Source organism: Argopecten irradians, chromosome 3 (assembly GCF_041381155.1).
Source record: "Argopecten irradians isolate NY chromosome 3, Ai_NY, whole genome shotgun sequence".
Lineage (NCBI taxonomy): Eukaryota > Metazoa > Mollusca > Bivalvia > Pectinida > Pectinidae > Argopecten > Argopecten irradians.
The window spans coordinates 19811289-19829240 of NC_091136.1; the positions used below are offsets into that span (position 1 = coordinate 19811289).

Consider the following 17952-nt stretch of genomic DNA (forward strand, 5'->3'; position numbering starts at 1 on the left):
TTGAATACAATGTACATATATTTATTCGTGGAGGTACAATGTAAGCCTATTTTCCAAAAAACGGAAATGAACATGATATAACTGTTACTCTAGAAGGCATTTGCAAGTTTCGGCGCGTTTAGTGCAAGGGCAGTAACTCTAGTCTAATGAACGACTGTATATTGTCGCCAGGTGGCGTGTATCCCAGCAACGGTTGTTGATGTCGTCCGCCATTACTGTTGGTAGCAGACAGCAGTAGACAGGGAAATAAGAACAAATTTGTCTGTACTTTTAGAACTTTTAAATCCACAAAATGTCTGATATCGGGTCAGAGGAAATGGAAGAGGATCAGGGGCCATATTTAGGCGTAAGTTTAATCTCGCACGAAGGTTTGAAAGCATTTTTCACATTGTATCATTATATTCGGCATGTTACGATCGGAACCTGTTTGTTTGATAAATAGCAAGTGGAGGCATAACGATGTAACCTGTCTGATTGAATGAAATCAATGATTTTTTGTGTATAAATCGGATCTCATATAAAGTTATTTGTATTAAATCATATAGAACATAGCGTTGACAGGGAGTTGGTCAGAAAAAAGGTTCATTTTACAAATGTAGCGCTTAGTTTCGACAGCAGACTACATCCTCTCAGTAGTTAGGCGTTTCGAATGTGTGTTAAAATTATTTCCACGTTGTTAATGTTCCCACAGACTGTCTATTTTTATTTACGTTTTGTGTTTTTCATTGAATCTAGCTCCGTACCTTATTTATTGACTAATGGCGGATTTGAATCAAAAACGTAACTTAATTTAGGCACAGTTCTGTCAATATCTATTCTATTTGTTTTTATATAATATATAGGGGTATTTTTTATATATCCATACTATATATTAAAAATGATTATTGACAGAACATCAGACTCCTGTAATTTAGGTGACAGTAGGCCCTAAAAGATAGAAAAGTAAATTGTCACCGGTCCCTGCTCGTAATATGCCATTTGTTTTAGAATGCATCTGTGAATAAAATAACGTGAATGCAATGAAAAATATATATTAAAAAAAGGAATAGAAAAATATTTTACTTACTGCCTAAGAACTTTGTATTTTTGTCTCCCACATAAGTATTATTGTAAGTGATCAATATCCAATATTTAATGATAAATCAATCTTGATTGTTGGCAAGAAATTTTTATGAATCCATTTTACAAAGACAGAAGAAAATGGTGATTTCATATCATAGGTTTCGGTACAATCACCCACAACTCCGAATTATTATAATGGAAGAACATTTAAACGGGGTGACCTGTATCTCCCTAGTGTCATAGGTGTACATGTTTAAATGATTTTAGATCTGGATGTTGTTATATTATATAAAATTACAGGAATATGAAGGTGGACGTAATGAAAATGAAGAAAGACATGGCCAAGGAAAAGCTACATTGCCAAACGGTGACACATATGAAGGCATGTACGACTGTGGTAAAAGACACGGACAGGGAGTTTATAGGTAAATATTTACATTTACTTGTCACTTCTACTAAATAAACTTACTCTCTTAGACTATAGGTAATTATAGAGGCCTGTATGGGCCTGCTCTCTTAGACTATAGATTATTATAGACCTATAGGGGACTGCTCTCTTAGATTATTATATAGGTCATTATAGAGGACTGCTCTTTTAGACTATAGATAGGTAATTATAGAGGCCTATAGGGGCCTGCTCTCTTAGACTAATGGTAATTATAGAGGCCTATAGGGGCCTGCTCTCTTAGACTAATGGTAATTATAGAGGCCTATAGGGGCCTGCTCTCTTAGACTATAGGTAATTATAGAGGCCTATAGGGGCCTGCTCTCTTAGACTATAGGTAATTATAGAGGCCTATATGGGCCTGCTCTCTTAGACTATAGGTAATTATAGAGGCCTCTGGTGTCTACTCTCTTGAACTATAAAGTCACCTGTTTGTGGCTTGTCAGTTATTTCTAGTTTAACTGAAGCTAATGTTTAAATTGATCAAAATCAAAGTGGCAATTGAAAAATTTACTCTTTGGATCAAAAGTTTCCGTTAGTTTCACCAAGAAAAACAAGATGTTACTATTTAGAGTCATAAATTCACAAAAGATTGGAAAGGGTTAAAGCTGCTGAAAACTGCCTACTGTTTGGTTTATAGGTAAAATGTTTTGTCTTTTCCACAAACAGGTTTAAAAATGGTGCCAGATATATTGGTGAATACATAAAGAACAAAAAGCATGGACAAGGAACATTTATATACCCAGATGGTTCAAAATATGAAGGTAATTGCCCAGTTAAGTTTTAATTTCCATCTAACAATCAATTTGATAATAAATGGCAAAATTTTATGACCAGCAATTTCATTAAATTAAACATTTTAGCTTAATAATTAATTGAAGTATAGTATGGACACCACTCTCTAGATTACTAAAATGTCCATGGAATCCCATTATGGTCATTTTTATACAGGGAAATCAATCATTACATGTACATATATGTATTTTAACTTCTGTTGACTAGTCTCATCTAAGATAAATGATTCTTTGATTTACAAATATTTTTTTTTAAATTCCTAGGTGGATGGGTAGATGACCAGAGGTGCGGTTTTGGTAAATACTATTATGTTAACGGAGATATTTATGAGGGAGACTGGCAGAACCATGTAAGACACGGACAGGGCACCTACACATACGCTGCTACAGGCACAAAATACGTTGGCCGATGGCAGAATGGCAAACGGGAAGGCCACGGCGAGCTGGTGCACACAAATCATAAATACGTTGGAGTATTCCGTGATGATAAAGTGAGTGGACATATTATATATATGATATAAAACTATTCCCACTTTCCCAGTATTATATGTACTATACCAGTAGGTAAAGTTAATGATAATCAACTTGTATAATGGGCTAATAAAATTGCTGATCAATCTACAATATCAAAATTGTTCTATGCAGAATCTAGTAGAAATTATTACTCATTAGAATAAATAGGAATTTACTATTTAATATGATAGAAACATCATTTGAGTTTAATTAGTCCAACTTTTCGGTGGCTTTAAACAGTCTTACGTATAAAACATGACATCACAATCACCCGAAGGTTAGGTAAGAGGTCACTAATGTACATGTATACATACATACATTTAAAAGGAAGAAAATTAAAAATCATCGATGTTAATCAACAAAACTTGTAAACGTGTAAATTGATTATGTTTCAGCCAATGGGAAAAGGAAAATATGTGTTTGATATTGGATGTGAACAGCATGGAGAATACATTCCAGTAGAACAGGTAAGTACTGACCATCAAAGGATAATAAAGGTCGTCATATACAGGTCAAATAAATGAAATAATCAGTATTCAGGAGTTTCAATAATAGGCGGTACCACCTGATTTGGTTTTAAGATATACATTAAACGATTTGAATAATGTTACTGTACAATACATTGTGGTTGACTGTATTCTTCAAAGGAATTCTCTGTATGCCTGTGATTTTGTGATTAATCAGTTGTTCCTCCTGAACTGCCTTCAGGTTTACAACATATTCCCGGGGTGGATATAACAACAGTGATAGTAACCACTGGAATATTGAGGATACATCTGGCAATATACAGAAAATGATGTATCTACTTTGTAATTTAGTAATACTTTTTAGCATGAAAAGATAAAGATGATATCCTGTACCAGTCAATAATATTGATTATAAATTTGTTGATTGATAAGTCTGTACACTGTGTTAAAAATTGCTGAAATATTGGTGTGAACTTGTAATTATAGGAGAAGGAAGATAAGGGAGCAGAAGATGAAGAGGCATCAGCAAACATAATTCCTAAGTGGAAGGCTGGCCAGGTGACGGCTATTCATCTACAGACAGAGGAGGAAGACGAGGAGGCTGCCAAGGAGGAGGCCTCAAATCAAGGTGAGGAGGCTATCCTGGTGAACTGTATGATGATAAGTCAAGTGTATTCTGTATTTCATTTTACAGAGTTATCTGCCCTTACTAGCAGGTATTGATTGTGATGTCATGTAGTTGCGAGTGTGACTTCATTCTTTTCAGAGAAAATGATGTAAAATTTCGCTCATAAGATAATGACGTCACAATGACTTTGTACCTATCCACAAGGGTGGTAATTCTGTAATGTGCAAAGATAGAATATACTCATGGATACATCACATAGACTTTGTTTTGGTTAATTAAAAAACATATAAATATATAAAGAGTTCTAGCAGAATTATTCTTATGATTATAAATTTGAACAAGAAAAGGTAGATCTAGAGAAATGAAGGAGGAAACTACTTTGGATAATGAAATAAATACAAAGTATTTAATTGAAAAAAATTGATTTGATGTTACTCATTATAAACATTTGTCTGACAACATTGCCTGAATTAATTTAGTGATGTTTAATTTGGGGAAGACAGCTCCTTGGATAATTGATTACATCAGATAGGAAACCCATCTTCTTGGATATGTGTTTTTTCTGTGGATATTTGAAGCCATCTCCTTGTGTTTTTCCAGGCTAAAATCTAACATGACATCACTAACCCATCCTATCACGTTCAGGTAAAGAGGAATGATCGCTCAATGGTCACAGTCAGTGACCAACACGCAGCATTTCTACCTAGTTCCACAATGTGCCAGCATGTTCTGTAATCATTCTATAATAATCACAAATGATGTTCTATCTAAAGGATCAGTCATATCATAATTTCAAAAAAAAAAAAAAAGGGCTGTTTCTACAACTTAACTTTGACAAGGAAGACCTATACTGGTAACAGTGTAACTATCAGTCAATTCTGTACTGTCCTGCCTAGAGTTACTTGCTCTAGTTTGTCGCATGCTTTTGTTATTTGTATGTGAGAAGAAAATTTACCAAAAAGATATTAAATTATGTGTATCCTGTAGATGGATTTTCTTCACACAGTTCAGTCATATAACAATCACATGCTGTAGAGCTGGTAACTAAAATACAGAATGAAAAATAGAATTACGTTCATCAATCAATAAAGGACAACTACTTCATTTTCAATAACATTTGGAAAATAATAGATATATCATAAATTTTGAGTATTGTTGTGGAGCCAGATTTGATGCTTTAATATTGTATCCAAGTTGACGTTGTAGCTTGCCCGTTTTGTTCCTGTTTTAGCATGTCCACTGTTTTGTTGTTTTTCCTTCAGTTTAATTGTAGGACTGGAGAATGCTGATCCAGAATTTTTTGTGTCTTATTTCTTGTTGGATTTCTTCTTTTTATGTTGTAAAGCCTTGGTAACTTTTGTCTATCAATTTAAAAGACTGATTTTCTAGATTTTATGAAAGATATACCAGTGTAAATATGTAAAAGAAAATAGCATAATATCTATATAGAATTGAATAAAGGGGAAAAAGGGAACTTTTATACAGTATTAAGTTCGGCAATTCCTTGCTTGAATCTCCATATTGAATTTGATCAGAAATTATTTCTATTTTTTACAATAATTTACAGAGATAACAATTAGATATAAATGTATGTTAATATGTATGAGATGCACTGCATGGATATTGCCATAACTAAGCAGCATGCACAGAATGTGGGACAAAAATAAATGCAAAACATTAAAGTAAAACAAAGTTTACAGCTATGATTAATGATACAGATTGCTTATGCATTGTAAAATGTGACACTTTAAAATCACCTTTTTAATTTGCATGTATACAATCCTTGTAGAAACCATCACAAGCCTTGATAAAAGTACCAGTACCATCCATTCAATGTTCACAAGCATGCACACAACTGATCATCAGAAATGGAAAACTAATTATACAATTATGTACAAATAATCAGCAAATGTTGTTTTAAGATGTTACTAAATTTTGTGATGATGCTGTTTTTACTGTACAATTTATATTATGTTACCCGGCCTTAATATGGGGGTTTTGTGACCATGGATGCATTAGGAAAAGTAATGTTAGTGATGTTTTAAAATAAACATGTTGTCTATCTCTAATACATCAGTCTAATGTTATCATAAGGAAAATCATTTCCTGTTCAATGTACATCACAGTTAAATTTAAATGTGTTTTTTTTTTCTCTCCATTTTTTCAAACTTTAATGTTTCTTAATATAGAAAAGACCAAAGTATATTATTTGAATTTGAATCTAAAACCGATATGCCTCCTGCTACAGTATGTATATGTATGGTGTTTTGTACCATTCCATCCATCTATCTGCATACCTTCTGATCTCTTGATACAATTTTCCATGGAACAGGAGATTCATATGTAAATCCTTAGGTGAAGCAGATAACCTAGGGATGTTGCTAAACAAACGCAGCTCCTTAGGTGAAGCAGATAACTTAAGGATGTTGCTAAACAAACGCAGCTCCTTAGGTGAAGCAGATAACTTAAGGATGTTGCTAAACAAACGCAGCTCCTTAGGTGAAGCAGATAACCTAAGGATGTTGCTAAACAAACGTAGCAGGTCATTGTAACTTACATTTCGGCCTTTGACCCTATAGATTTTCTTGGCCCTTAACAGCATCTTAATTATCACTGGAACTTGGTAGTCATGGGTTCATCAAGGGCGGTAACCCCTGACCTATACCAAAACTACCAAGGTAGGTCACTTCCATCTGAATTGACTATCTGTTAACATTAATATTCATGCCACTAAGAGTTCTGTTCTCTGATAAAATATTGTCAACCTTGTAATATTATCATTGTTGCATGGCTTATCTTTGTAAGTTCTACATATGTAACTTCCTTCTAATGAAACTTCTCCACCTTTACAGAACAACCAGCTGAGGCTACCGAGGGAGAAGCTCAACAACAGGAGGCCACGGAGGGTGGACAACAAGAGGAGACTAAACCAGAGGAGGCTCAACAGGAGGGAGAGGCAGAAGGCGAGGCTAAGCCGGAAGGCGAGGAAGTAAAAGAGGAGACACCAGCTGAGACACAGGAGGCCACTGAAGCCCCAGAGGCTCCTACAGAAGGTGAAGCTACTGAGCAAGTCTCAGAGGAGGCAGCTCAACAAGAGGAAGCACCCACGGAGCAAACTGAACAGGAAGCCTCTGCAGAGTAACAGCATTCGACGGGTTGGGTTGGGTAGGGTGGACTTAAATAACCAGACCAGGAATACCAAATATTGTGACTGGAATTTTAAAAACAAAGCACAATAGTAACAAATTGACTGCAAACTGTGTGAAAGTATAGAGAAAAAGTGGATCACCGAGATATATTAATGTGGTTAGCAGTATGTGTAATGAAAAACAGAATGCAATGTTCTTTAATACTGGCACAATTTAATACAGCATGTATATGCTATGTCCAAGCCATATTTTCTTTTTTAAAATGGGAAAAAAAACAAAGATACTCAATTGTGCTCATTTATATTGAAAAAAGCTAAAGTTTACAAAAAAAAATTGGGTAAGGCTCTACCTGTACATAAAGCAGTCCTGAAAGGAAAATGACAACAACCTTGTTAAAATATTCATATTACACACTGTATAGCCCTGAAATTGTGCGATAAGACTGCCATTTTCTTCCAATATGTGTAAAAAGGAAATTGTCTCCCTTGGTTCTTCTGCCTTGTTTCACATCATCTATCAAATTACGTTTGATCAGCAAACATGTGAAATTAATATCCATCTTTCCTAAAAATGTTCTAAACACCAGTAACCTGCATAATCATTCTCAATGCACAATAGGTTATTTGTTTGGAAAATTTATTAACCCCTTTACAAGACTGAGTGAGCTCCCCTACAGGAGATGCCAAAAGTATAATACAGACGTTCTAACTCATCAGAAAGTGTGCAACTTCATTGTTATAACTATTTAGTTTGAGAAAGACTTGGAAGACGGGACTTTTTGGGATTGTGTATTGGATAAACAAAATACTGTGATATATAAATTTGAATGCAAAGTCAATGTGGGTGTTCTGAACAAGATAATGGATTTATTTATAATTTTATTCACATCCTGTACATACATTAAATTATCGCTATCTTATAACATGTAAATTTTGTACATCATTAAATATTTTGTTTACCAACCGACTTTGTTGTTGTTGAGTTATACTTAATATAAATAGCGATACTTACTGATAAAATCAAAGATTAATCGAGGATTAATATGTCTTTTAATAACATTCTAGGCGGCACGACTCGCAAGTTTATTAAAAATTCCTTCTCCTTTACAAAAGGTTACCACAGGCATAAACCAATTGAAGAAAGAATTTCTGTAAGTACCAAAACCCAAGGCTTATACAAAACTGGTTCCACTTTTCACAAGAATGCTGCTGATCAGCCAAGTGCATTAAGATGTATATGTATAAGTAGGACGTGCCAGATTTGTTGGTGGAGGAAAGCCAGAGTACTTCCAGAAAAACCATCAACTAGTGTCAGTACCTTGGTATGTGGCAAATGCCCAACATGGGTTTCAAACTTGCAACCCATACGTGGAAGACTTGCAGTAATACGTCGGAGCCCAGTTTCATGAACATTCCTTAACTTTAAAGAATTCCTAACTTAAAATTGCCCATAGGAAAGCATTACAGAAGTTAAGGAAAAACCCTTAAGTTACATATCCTTCCTTAAAATATATAATGATTTCCTATCGGAAATTTTAAGTTAAGGAACTCCTTGGAATGTTTGTGAAACTGGGCCCAGGATATCTTCGGCCACTCGGCCAACCCGGCCCCTACTAAGCTTATAAATGATAAATCACAAAATTAATTTGTTGCAAAAAGGTAGTTAGACCTGAAAATGACAAATTAAGTCTCTGCAAAAACCTGTTGGTTTACAGCATCAGAAACTGAAGCAAATATAATCCTGTTTTTATTATGCTGTTTTTGTGCAAGCTCCTGGGTGGTTAATTTCACTAAAATGACATCTAAAATTCTTCGATTACAGGAAAGTGTAACCCTTGTGATACAAGATTTTGGACGACAGTACATACCAATTTATATTTTTGAGCTCGTCCTCATCTGTATAAGCTCAAATTAGCATTTCATCTTGACAGCTGAAATTTGTTTCCCAACACAGACCTGGTATCTGAATTATCAAGCCAATAACACTCCAAACAGGCTATTATCCAAAAGCCATTAGAAATTATTTTCACAATCAATATCAAATAAATAAAGTATATGTACATGAACAGTATCAATGTATTTTATAAAATTGTGTTAACAAGGTCAAATAAAATATTTTCTGTAAAGCTAATGTTGAAAGATTAATTATATTAGACTACACACAATATTTCCTTGATCAGCTACAGGGGTATTTCAGTTGCTGGGTTCTTTCTATTCCAACAGTTATATAGAACATGATATGAAAGAATTAGAGAATGTTCAAATATTGACCCTTTCCCCCCAAGTCTCCTTAGCTCGGAGGCCATATAAGTATACTTTAGCCCAAAATTTATTCTTATTCCCCTAAAATCCTACTGTAATCATGCAAAGTAGCAATTCAAAGGAAAAATTGACAGACAGAAGAATGCACCACAAGAGTCGCACAATGGCAAAAGTTCACCAACCCTTGCCCAAGAGAGCTAAAAAGCAAACCCTCTGTCCAGGTGAGCTAAAACATTGAAGAATATAAAGATTTCTATAATGTGATAACTGCAGTACACTCTACCAGTACATGTTATTGTATCTCTTGAGTGACAAGGTTTCTATAAATCAACATTCTGATAGCTTAGTAGGCTTTTTTTCTTGATATTGTCTTTAGCTAAATATTTTTGAAAGTGTGTTAAAGCATATAAACTTGTGATATAAAAAAACATTCTCCTTTTAATTGAAGTCTGTAAATTATAGGGGATCTGTAAAGCAGTAATATGAATCATGCAAGGCATGTGAAGAGCGAAGCTCTCCTTGTTTATTGTTTTTTTCTTATTTCAATATATCAGGAGACACAATTTAAAAATAAAAGGATGTACGGTACTTTAAAGTAGACATATAGTAGTATGTAACATAATGATTGTTAAGCATAATAAAACTTTTAATTTAAACAGAAATCAAAGATACGTGATGTGACGTCATGATTCCTTGTGCTCATCTTTCGCTTGGTGGATATTTTGACTGTATTCCATAGCTTTTAATTTTTAAAATGTTATTATTAATATTTAAAAAGAAATAAAAAATGTTTAATTATTCCTGTTAATGCATTTGCATGAGTTTGGTCTCAGTATGTACTTTCTCTTATGAACATGTTACCGGAACAGAGCTTCGATTTTCGACGCGTCTAAAGAGCTTCGCTCTCATTAAAGCAAATCTTTTGATAAGATCAGATTTAATAAAATTGTGTTAAGTTATATTACAAAGCCATCTTCCTATTAAGAACATTCACATATCTAAAATAAATATTGGCTAATATCTTCATATTAATGTTTCTTTTTCTTCTTTTTATGTTTTTTCGTAGTAGAATCACCTGAATTTCTGTCTGTCTTTATTTTCCTATAGGTATCTGAATCACCTGTTAAATCAGAACTTTCAGTGTACCTCCTTGAAGAGTAATGTTTTTTCAACTGAGATTTTCCTGAGTATTCTTCCTCTGAGTCACCAGACGATTCAGTCCGACTGGAGCGAGCTCTTTTCCGACTTGATACATAGTGTTCATCAGAATCGGAAGTTTCAGAACTTGTATGTTTTTGCTTCCTTTTTCTCCTTGTTTTCACTTTCCCTCGTTTCCTGTGCCTGCTTCTTTCTCCTTCACTGTAGCTGTCACTATCAGAACTAGAATCATAAGAACTATCATCAGATCTGTTTCTCCGTGCTTTGCGTTTTCTCCTGTCTCGATCGTCGGTTTCGGAATCTGCACAACTATCACTATCCCAAGTCCTCATTTTCATCCTTGGTTTTGATGGCTTCTTTGGACGTGTCTCTTGATTAAATTTTTGCATCAGTAATAAATCAGAGTTGCCTTTATGAGCAACTGTGTCAGATTTCTTTTCATTGCTTTGTTCTTTCTCTGTTCTTTTATTTTTGTCTTCACTGTCCTTCTTTTTCTTTCTCTTCTTCTTTTGCTTTTTATACTTTTTGATCTTTCTGCAATGATAAAAGGCCATATATTACAATTCAGCTGAAGAAAACTTATGATAACTCATACCAAATGCTACTGTTTTGTGGTTATTTATTATTGTTAAATGAAACATGCCTTGAAATGAAACCTATTATATGTATAAAAAGACCAAGGTGGGATTTATTTTCTTTATTTTCAAGATATCCCTTCAATTCAACAACTTCAAGATTAGCTATACTTCAGTAATCATACCTCAAGTTCTTTGGGTAATTTTCTTGTTTTCGTTTTTTCTGCCTGCCATCTGAACTGTCACTGTCAAAATCACCTGGATACATCATCTTGTAGCCACTGTGACCCCATCTAGTCAGCAAAAATAAATGACATTCAAGTTGTGTATAGAAGTTGGAACAGCAACACAACATATGGTGTTTTAATTCATAATTTTGTACATTCCATAGAGTTGTCTGCTCTTATGTGTAGAAATCAATTGTTTTTGTGATATTGTTCCAGATGATTTGAAAACAAAAGTTTTCAGCGTAGTTTGTTATATACATACTACAAACAACTTATAGGCACCTTCACATGGAATGAAAATACTATACTGTAATTGTCAGTGTTTTTGTAATATATATCTCTTTCATATGTGGATGTGAAGAATAGGGATATTCTACCGAGGGTCACAAACTGTTGTAAAATCCAAGGCTTGCTGAGTGTTTTTCAACATTTTGTGATCCCTAGGGTAGAATATCCCTATCAATGAGTATTTTTCTCTCATACCTTAATGAATTCCTTACATTTTTAAAAATTATGATATGCCGCCCAATTTGGAGGAAACCATGACTAAAAGTCAATTCTCTATAAAAAGAAATTGTATGAAATAAAAAAAAAATAAATACAAACTCCGTTTTTGCGTTCTTTAAAGTAAAGCCAGCATTGATAAGTGAATACAATTGCTGAGACAATAGTAATTTTGTTGACCTAGTGATGTCACAATGTTGTATTGCATGGGTAGCCTTATAATACAGCCTCAGCCAACATGAGTGTATTGCATAATATAACACTCTTTCATATGTGGATATGAAAGATAACCTTCGGCAAGCCTGGGGTTTTACAACATTTTGTGATCCCGAGGGTAGAATATCCCTATCCTTCCTATCCACGTATGAAAGAGTATTTTTCTCTCATACCTCGACATTTTGTTGCAATTTTACTACTATTTTTCTCTGCCATTTTGAAATAAATTTGAAAAAAACGCAACTGCAAGTCAATTCTCCATACATGAAAATTGCATGATATTTTCAATGCAAATTCCGTTGTTTGTATCTTTTAAAGTTAATCCACCCTAGCTTCTGAAAAAAAAAGTTAAAATTGTACATGGAAAATAGTAATTTTGTTGACGATGTGATGGCACAAGGCTTTATTGCATGGGTAGCCATGCAATACAGCCTCAGGCGACATGAGTATATTGCCCTAGACCAGCCAGAATTACATTTTAATATAATTACATTTAATTTCAAAATTGTCTGTAAAATTACATATATTCGTAATTATATGATTTTGAGATGTACATGTATGTATCCACAGGGAGAGGGCTTATATAGGCATAGCCTGCTGCCCAATCCCTATTAAATCAAATGATTTAATAAAAATATTATGAAAACACATGTAGGTATGAGAGAAAGCCTCAGCCAACATATTTGTGTTGTGTACGAGATCAGCCACTATTACACCTGTTAGTATGAGAGTAAGCCTCAGCCGACATATTTGTGTGGCGTACAAGATCAGCCACTATACACCTGTAGGTATGAGAGAAAGCCTCAGCCAACATATTTGTGTGTTGTACGAGATCAGCCTCTATTACACCTGTAGGTATGAGAGAAAGCCTCAGCCGACATATTTGTGTGGTGTACGAGATCAGCCACTATTACACCTGTAGGTATGAGAAAAAGCCTCAGCCAACATATTTGTGTGGTGTACGAGATCAGCCACTATTACAACTGTAGGTATGAAAAAAAGCCTCAGCCAACATATTTGTGTGTTGTACGAGATCAGCCTCTGTTACACCTGTAGGTATGAGAAAAAGCCTCAGCCAACATATTTGTGTGTTGTACGAGATCAATCTCCGTTACACCTGTAGGTATGAGAAAAAGCCTCAGCCTACATATTTGTGTGTTGTACGAGATCAGCCTCTATTACAACTGTAGGTATGAGAGAAAGCCTCAGCCAACATATTTGTGTGGTGTACGAGATCAGCCACTATTACACCTGTAGGTATGAGAAAAAGCCTCAGCCAACATATTTGTGTGTTGTACGAGATCAGCCTCTATTACAACTGTAGGTATGAGAGAAAGCCTCAGCCGACATATTTGTGTGGTGTACGAGATCAGCCACTATTACACCTGTCGGTATGAGAGAAAGCCGCAGCCGACTTAATTGTGTGTTGAACGAGATCAGCCGACTTAATTGTGTGTTGAACGAGATCAGCATCTATTACACCTGTAGGTATAAAAGAATAACCATAATTTACTGTATAATGATAACTTGACTGTTACCTTCCTTCACCATCTGCCTTCCCAGCCAAACTATCATGATTCTGTTTCTCAAATCCACTGTGATCCCATCTATAACATACAAGTCATTACCAATAAAATTTTACTTACTGTTGCAACTTGCTAAAAGTGAACAAGGGAAAGATTAAGAAAAATTCTTACTTTCCACAAAGGAAGAAAATTTGACAGTCCCTAACCAAAGATTATGAATCATTCTGTCTATATACCTAAGAGTATGTCTTGTTGCACAAATGTAGATGTGTGTGTTCATACCTATGGTATTTTAATTAGTTTTATATGGATTCACACTCAATAAGCGCCCCTATCCATATAAGCCACTCCTCCCCTTTTTGAGACCTCAATCATTTTCACTGACCACAAATTAAATGCATATTGAAAATATGAAAAACAAAGACTTGGTTTATTTGATATATTTTGCGTATCGATCGACGGCTTAAATTTTGTGCAATAATTTTATGAAAGGTTCTATTAAGTGTCCCCTTATTTTTTCAATTTTTATGCACCCTAGGTGCCTATCGGGTCAAATATGGTATGTGTGTTTTTACCTTAGTTATACCTATCCTGATTCCCTGTATTTCTTTTACACTACATAACCAAACCAGATATAGATCATTCATAGTAGTTGACAGAATATTTACAAAGTCAATGAATGAAATAAACATTTGAATTATCATATACCTACCGGTCACTTGTATTCTGGGCCTGACCAGCTGCTTTCCATTCTTTTTTAGACACCAGTTTCTCAGACTCTAGCCTGTCCATGTAGGCACCACCCCTGTCTTCAGGTGATTCTGATTCATCACGCTGATCATAAAGGAAAGAAGCTTGACTGTCATTCCTGCCTACAAACGGATTGGAGTGTCTAGACTGCCCATACCTCGAGGATTTATGTTCTTCTTTCCTTCGTTTATCTCGTGATCGGTCATCTCTACTTTCACTTTCAATCTTGGAAAGTTTACGATGACATGCCCACATCTCAGACTCCTCCACCATCTAAAAGAAATCAAATTTAATTTATACAGATGCTTAGTTTATAAACCAGCATAATCAGGAAACCTGTCTATACCGGCCAAATATACTGGTCCCTGGAGTGACATTCAGTTTAAACAGGTAACACTGTATAATTTACAAGCCTGGCAAGGTTGAATTATATCAATATATATATATATATATAACTTGTAAATTTCTATACTTTACCCTGTTATGTGTGTCTGCATGGCGTATGTGATTTTTCAGCAGAGTTTTAGCTGTAGCAGTAAACATCTCTCCCCTATAACCTCACAACACCTACGTCAACAGTCCATGTATAACTGGCATCATATTCAATCCTGAAATAAAGAAGGCATGATTAACAGCATCTCCATCTGACTTATATATGTAATATTTGTTTGTGAATTATTTGGTTACATTTATACAATGCAGAGTAATTTACAGGACTGATCGCCTACACGAGTCCTAGACTCATGAGTTTCCTGTGGGACTCACCAAATTTTGAGAACCCTCTAATATTTCTTTGTACTGGAACTCACTAAAATTTAAAATAAGTGTTCTAGACTTGTCTTAAAAAACCCTGCATAAATTGCTGATATATATATCAACAGCTACTCATAATCAGTACACTGTTGTATGTGTTCAGGGGACGAAATACATTTTGTAACCAAAAGTTCATCAATCAGCTAATCAATTTGTAAAAAAAAAAGTTGTATGCAAGACCTTTAATTTTGGATCAGCTGGAAATTATTAATTAACGTTATGTTCTGTTCGGTGATGAAGCTATACAGTAATGAAATAACACATTTTATAATATTTTTATAGCAAATGGATATTCTTTCTATGTTTATGTTACAGCCTAAGCCTACTGACTGTACAATAATGACAGATCACCAAACTCGATCATGGATACAGTAACCAGCTTACCAGCAGGCCTAACGATAGGAGAGAACGTCAACTTCACATTTGTACTGTACTGTCCAGTAACTAGACTAATTATTTTTCAAAACTGCTGTACTGAATCGAATGTACTTTAACGTGTGATGACTAGGTCTACAGTACATATGAAGGAGTGAAACGTTTTAAGCCTAGCAAAGAAGAACAATACGTTTATGAAATACAAACTTCATACTCACACATTTAGATCAATCATGCAACGGAGCGGACGCGTACATTTTTAAAAATGGGAGTGATCTCCCTTGAATGATTTTAGTAACACTAATTACCCAATACTAGCCAATGCCACCCAATACTACCCAATACTACATCGGTAAATATCTAATAAACCACTGTTTTGGGACTTAACCTAATTAATACTATTAAATTAAACTATATTTTGTCTTTAAAAATTAGTTTTGTGCAAAAATGTGTGTGTTTTTAAAGCCAAATATCGCCAAATACTGGCCAACGAAACGACTAAATACCCAATACTACCCAATACTATATGTAAATAACTGATTAACTACGCTTTAATGACATAATCTATTTATTTATGTTTAATTAAAATAAAATTTGTCTTATAAAATGACTTTTGTGTAAAAATGTGTGTTTTAAAGCCAAATATCGCCCAGAAATTACCCAATAATGGTCCACATCCAAAGTTACGAAAACTGAATATTACAGCATTGTACATGTAGTCGTTATTTACGCATTCGTGCAACTCCAGTGGATACCCCGTCAAAATACTTTTATTGAATTGATCTTTTTAACCCACCATCAGCAAATGGTTGGCGAGCTATGAAAATAGCCTTCCCCCATTGCTCGTCATCCGTCCGTCTTTAATTTCTGTTATTTCTCTGAAAGTACTGAAATCGATTTATTTCGATACCGCTACATGTATTTACCAGAGAGTATTCAGGATCTTTTTTTAATTTCATGTTTAGAAAGTCATCTTTCTTGATTCTACTAGATGGATTTGTTGCTATGGTTCAAATTCAACATGTGAGCTTAATAATTAATGAACCTTTCTGGAATTTTTATAAGTACTACTACATGTATCTCTCTCTTTACTCTTGTTGTGCATAATGCACCAAAGGGAAAACGCGGTAATCGACAACTTGAAGTTCGTTACCATGTAGACATACAATTATCAAATATTTTGTTCGATAAAGATATTTTGATAATCATTTTTAACATAGGATTGTATTTATTAATGCTCATTTTTGAGACAGATAAGATTACAAAATAATGAATATTTGGCTATCTTGAAATTATTTGACTACCACGGTGCTTTATAGCATTCATATACATATATTTACTTTTTCACTGCAACCCTAATATGTATACCTACCAGACGCATTTGACATTCAGGGGTGCATGATCTGCTATTAGCTTATTTTTATGTGATGTCATAATTTTTGTGCCATCGATCACAGAAAATGGCTGTTTCGTCCTTGACGATATTGATTTTTTTTCATTATAGATACAAATATCTTGGGATGTTATCATACAAGTGTTATCAAATGAAAATATATTCATTGAATTGCATTCAGTTGACAATTAGGGGAGTATGAATGCCAACTGGACATCTGTTAATTGAAGATGAAGCGCTAAAGATATTGGACCAACATGTTAAATTGACCGATTTGTAAATCCAATGGTAAACGTCACGATATCTCTTGGCCCTCTCGTTATCAACTGATTTGCTTTCATAATTTGTTTGCATATGATCATTTGTGCTATTGTTGTTAAGATATATTCTAAGTACCTTTTCAATCGTTATTGTGTGTTAAATCTGTGGAGAAATTGTTAGTGAACTGACATGTAGAACTGTACTAACGCTATCAGCTAAAAACCCTCAGTGATCCTGTCTATCATGTATTCACGTATTTCTGTAGCTTATAGATCAGTGTGGTTTTCCTTTTGTTTACATCGGATGCCTTTACATCTTTAAGTTTTATGTAGTGTCTTCTATATTGTCACTGCGAAGTTTTTTTAATTATACGCAAAGACAATGCAAGAACAAAGGGTGTGTACAAATACATGTATAGACAAAAACTAAACAATATATGTGGTATACGAATAACCAAAGTATTCAGCAAAAATAGTTACGATAATAGTTCATGATGTATCATGTATCGCGGTAGTATTTCCTCTTTACCTGAATGATTAGTTAGGGAAAACAACGCTGCAATATTTCAGCAATCTTTACGAAGCGACAAAGCATTTCAAAATATTTGGATGTGACCGTTACCCTGTGAACGACATCCTTTTTTAAAAACGCCAACTAGGTTATACATGTATTGTCACTTTTGTAGCGGATAAAATGAGCTATAGCTAATAATTGAAAAATAAGGTATTTTATATCAATAAATAACAGTAAAGTTAAAAAAATTACACTTGACATATTTTCGGTGAATAAAATGTGACCAATAGCCACGCTGTGAAAAAAAAAGACACGGATGATG

At 34.3% G+C, this 17952-nt stretch overlaps 2 protein-coding genes across 2 annotated transcripts; one reads left to right on the forward strand and one right to left on the reverse strand.

Moving 5' to 3' along the window:
• The first annotated feature begins 186 nt into the window (after window positions 1-186).
• LOC138317776 (radial spoke head 1 homolog) lies at window positions 187-8024 on the forward strand. Its single transcript, XM_069259666.1, has 7 exons — window positions 187-346; window positions 1363-1487; window positions 2177-2271; window positions 2566-2792; window positions 3210-3281; window positions 3768-3909; window positions 6762-8024. The coding sequence occupies exons 1-7, from the start codon at window positions 293-295 to the stop codon at window positions 7049-7051; spliced, it is 1005 nt and encodes a 334-aa protein (XP_069115767.1). The 5' UTR covers window positions 187-292; the 3' UTR covers window positions 7052-8024.
• On the reverse strand, window positions 7342-15755 carry LOC138317775 (uncharacterized protein NKAPD1-like). Its single transcript, XM_069259665.1, has 6 exons — window positions 15682-15755; window positions 14753-14883; window positions 14238-14548; window positions 13538-13606; window positions 11238-11345; window positions 7342-11011 (listed from the first exon to the last, which is right to left on the reverse strand). The coding sequence occupies exons 2-6, from the start codon at window positions 14816-14818 to the stop codon at window positions 10348-10350; spliced, it is 1218 nt and encodes a 405-aa protein (XP_069115766.1). The 5' UTR covers window positions 14819-14883; window positions 15682-15755; the 3' UTR covers window positions 7342-10347.
• Window positions 15756-17952: the final 2197 nt, after the last annotated feature.

Bases quoted from the DNA above. Each gene is read 5' to 3' on its own strand.
- LOC138317776 (XM_069259666.1), top strand. From the start codon at position 293: ATGTCTGATATCGGGTCAGAGGAAATGGAAGAGGATCAGGGGCCATAT. The intron at 2,272-2,565 runs GTAATTGCCCAG...TTAAATTCCTAG, and splicing joins AGATGGTTCAAAATATGAAG to GTGGATGGGTAGATGACCAG. The intron at 3,910-6,761 runs GTGAGGAGGCTA...CCACCTTTACAG, and splicing joins GGAGGAGGCCTCAAATCAAG to AACAACCAGCTGAGGCTACC.
- LOC138317775 (XM_069259665.1), bottom strand. From the start codon at position 14,818: ATGTTTACTGCTACAGCTAAAACTCTGCTGAAAAATCACATACGCCAT. The intron at 13,607-14,237 runs GTAGGTATATGA...TGTATGTTATAG, and splicing joins GCCCAGAATACAAGTGACCG to ATGGGATCACAGTGGATTTG. The intron at 11,346-13,537 runs GTAACAGTCAAG...TTTGCTGACTAG, and splicing joins AAGGCAGATGGTGAAGGAAG to ATGGGGTCACAGTGGCTACA.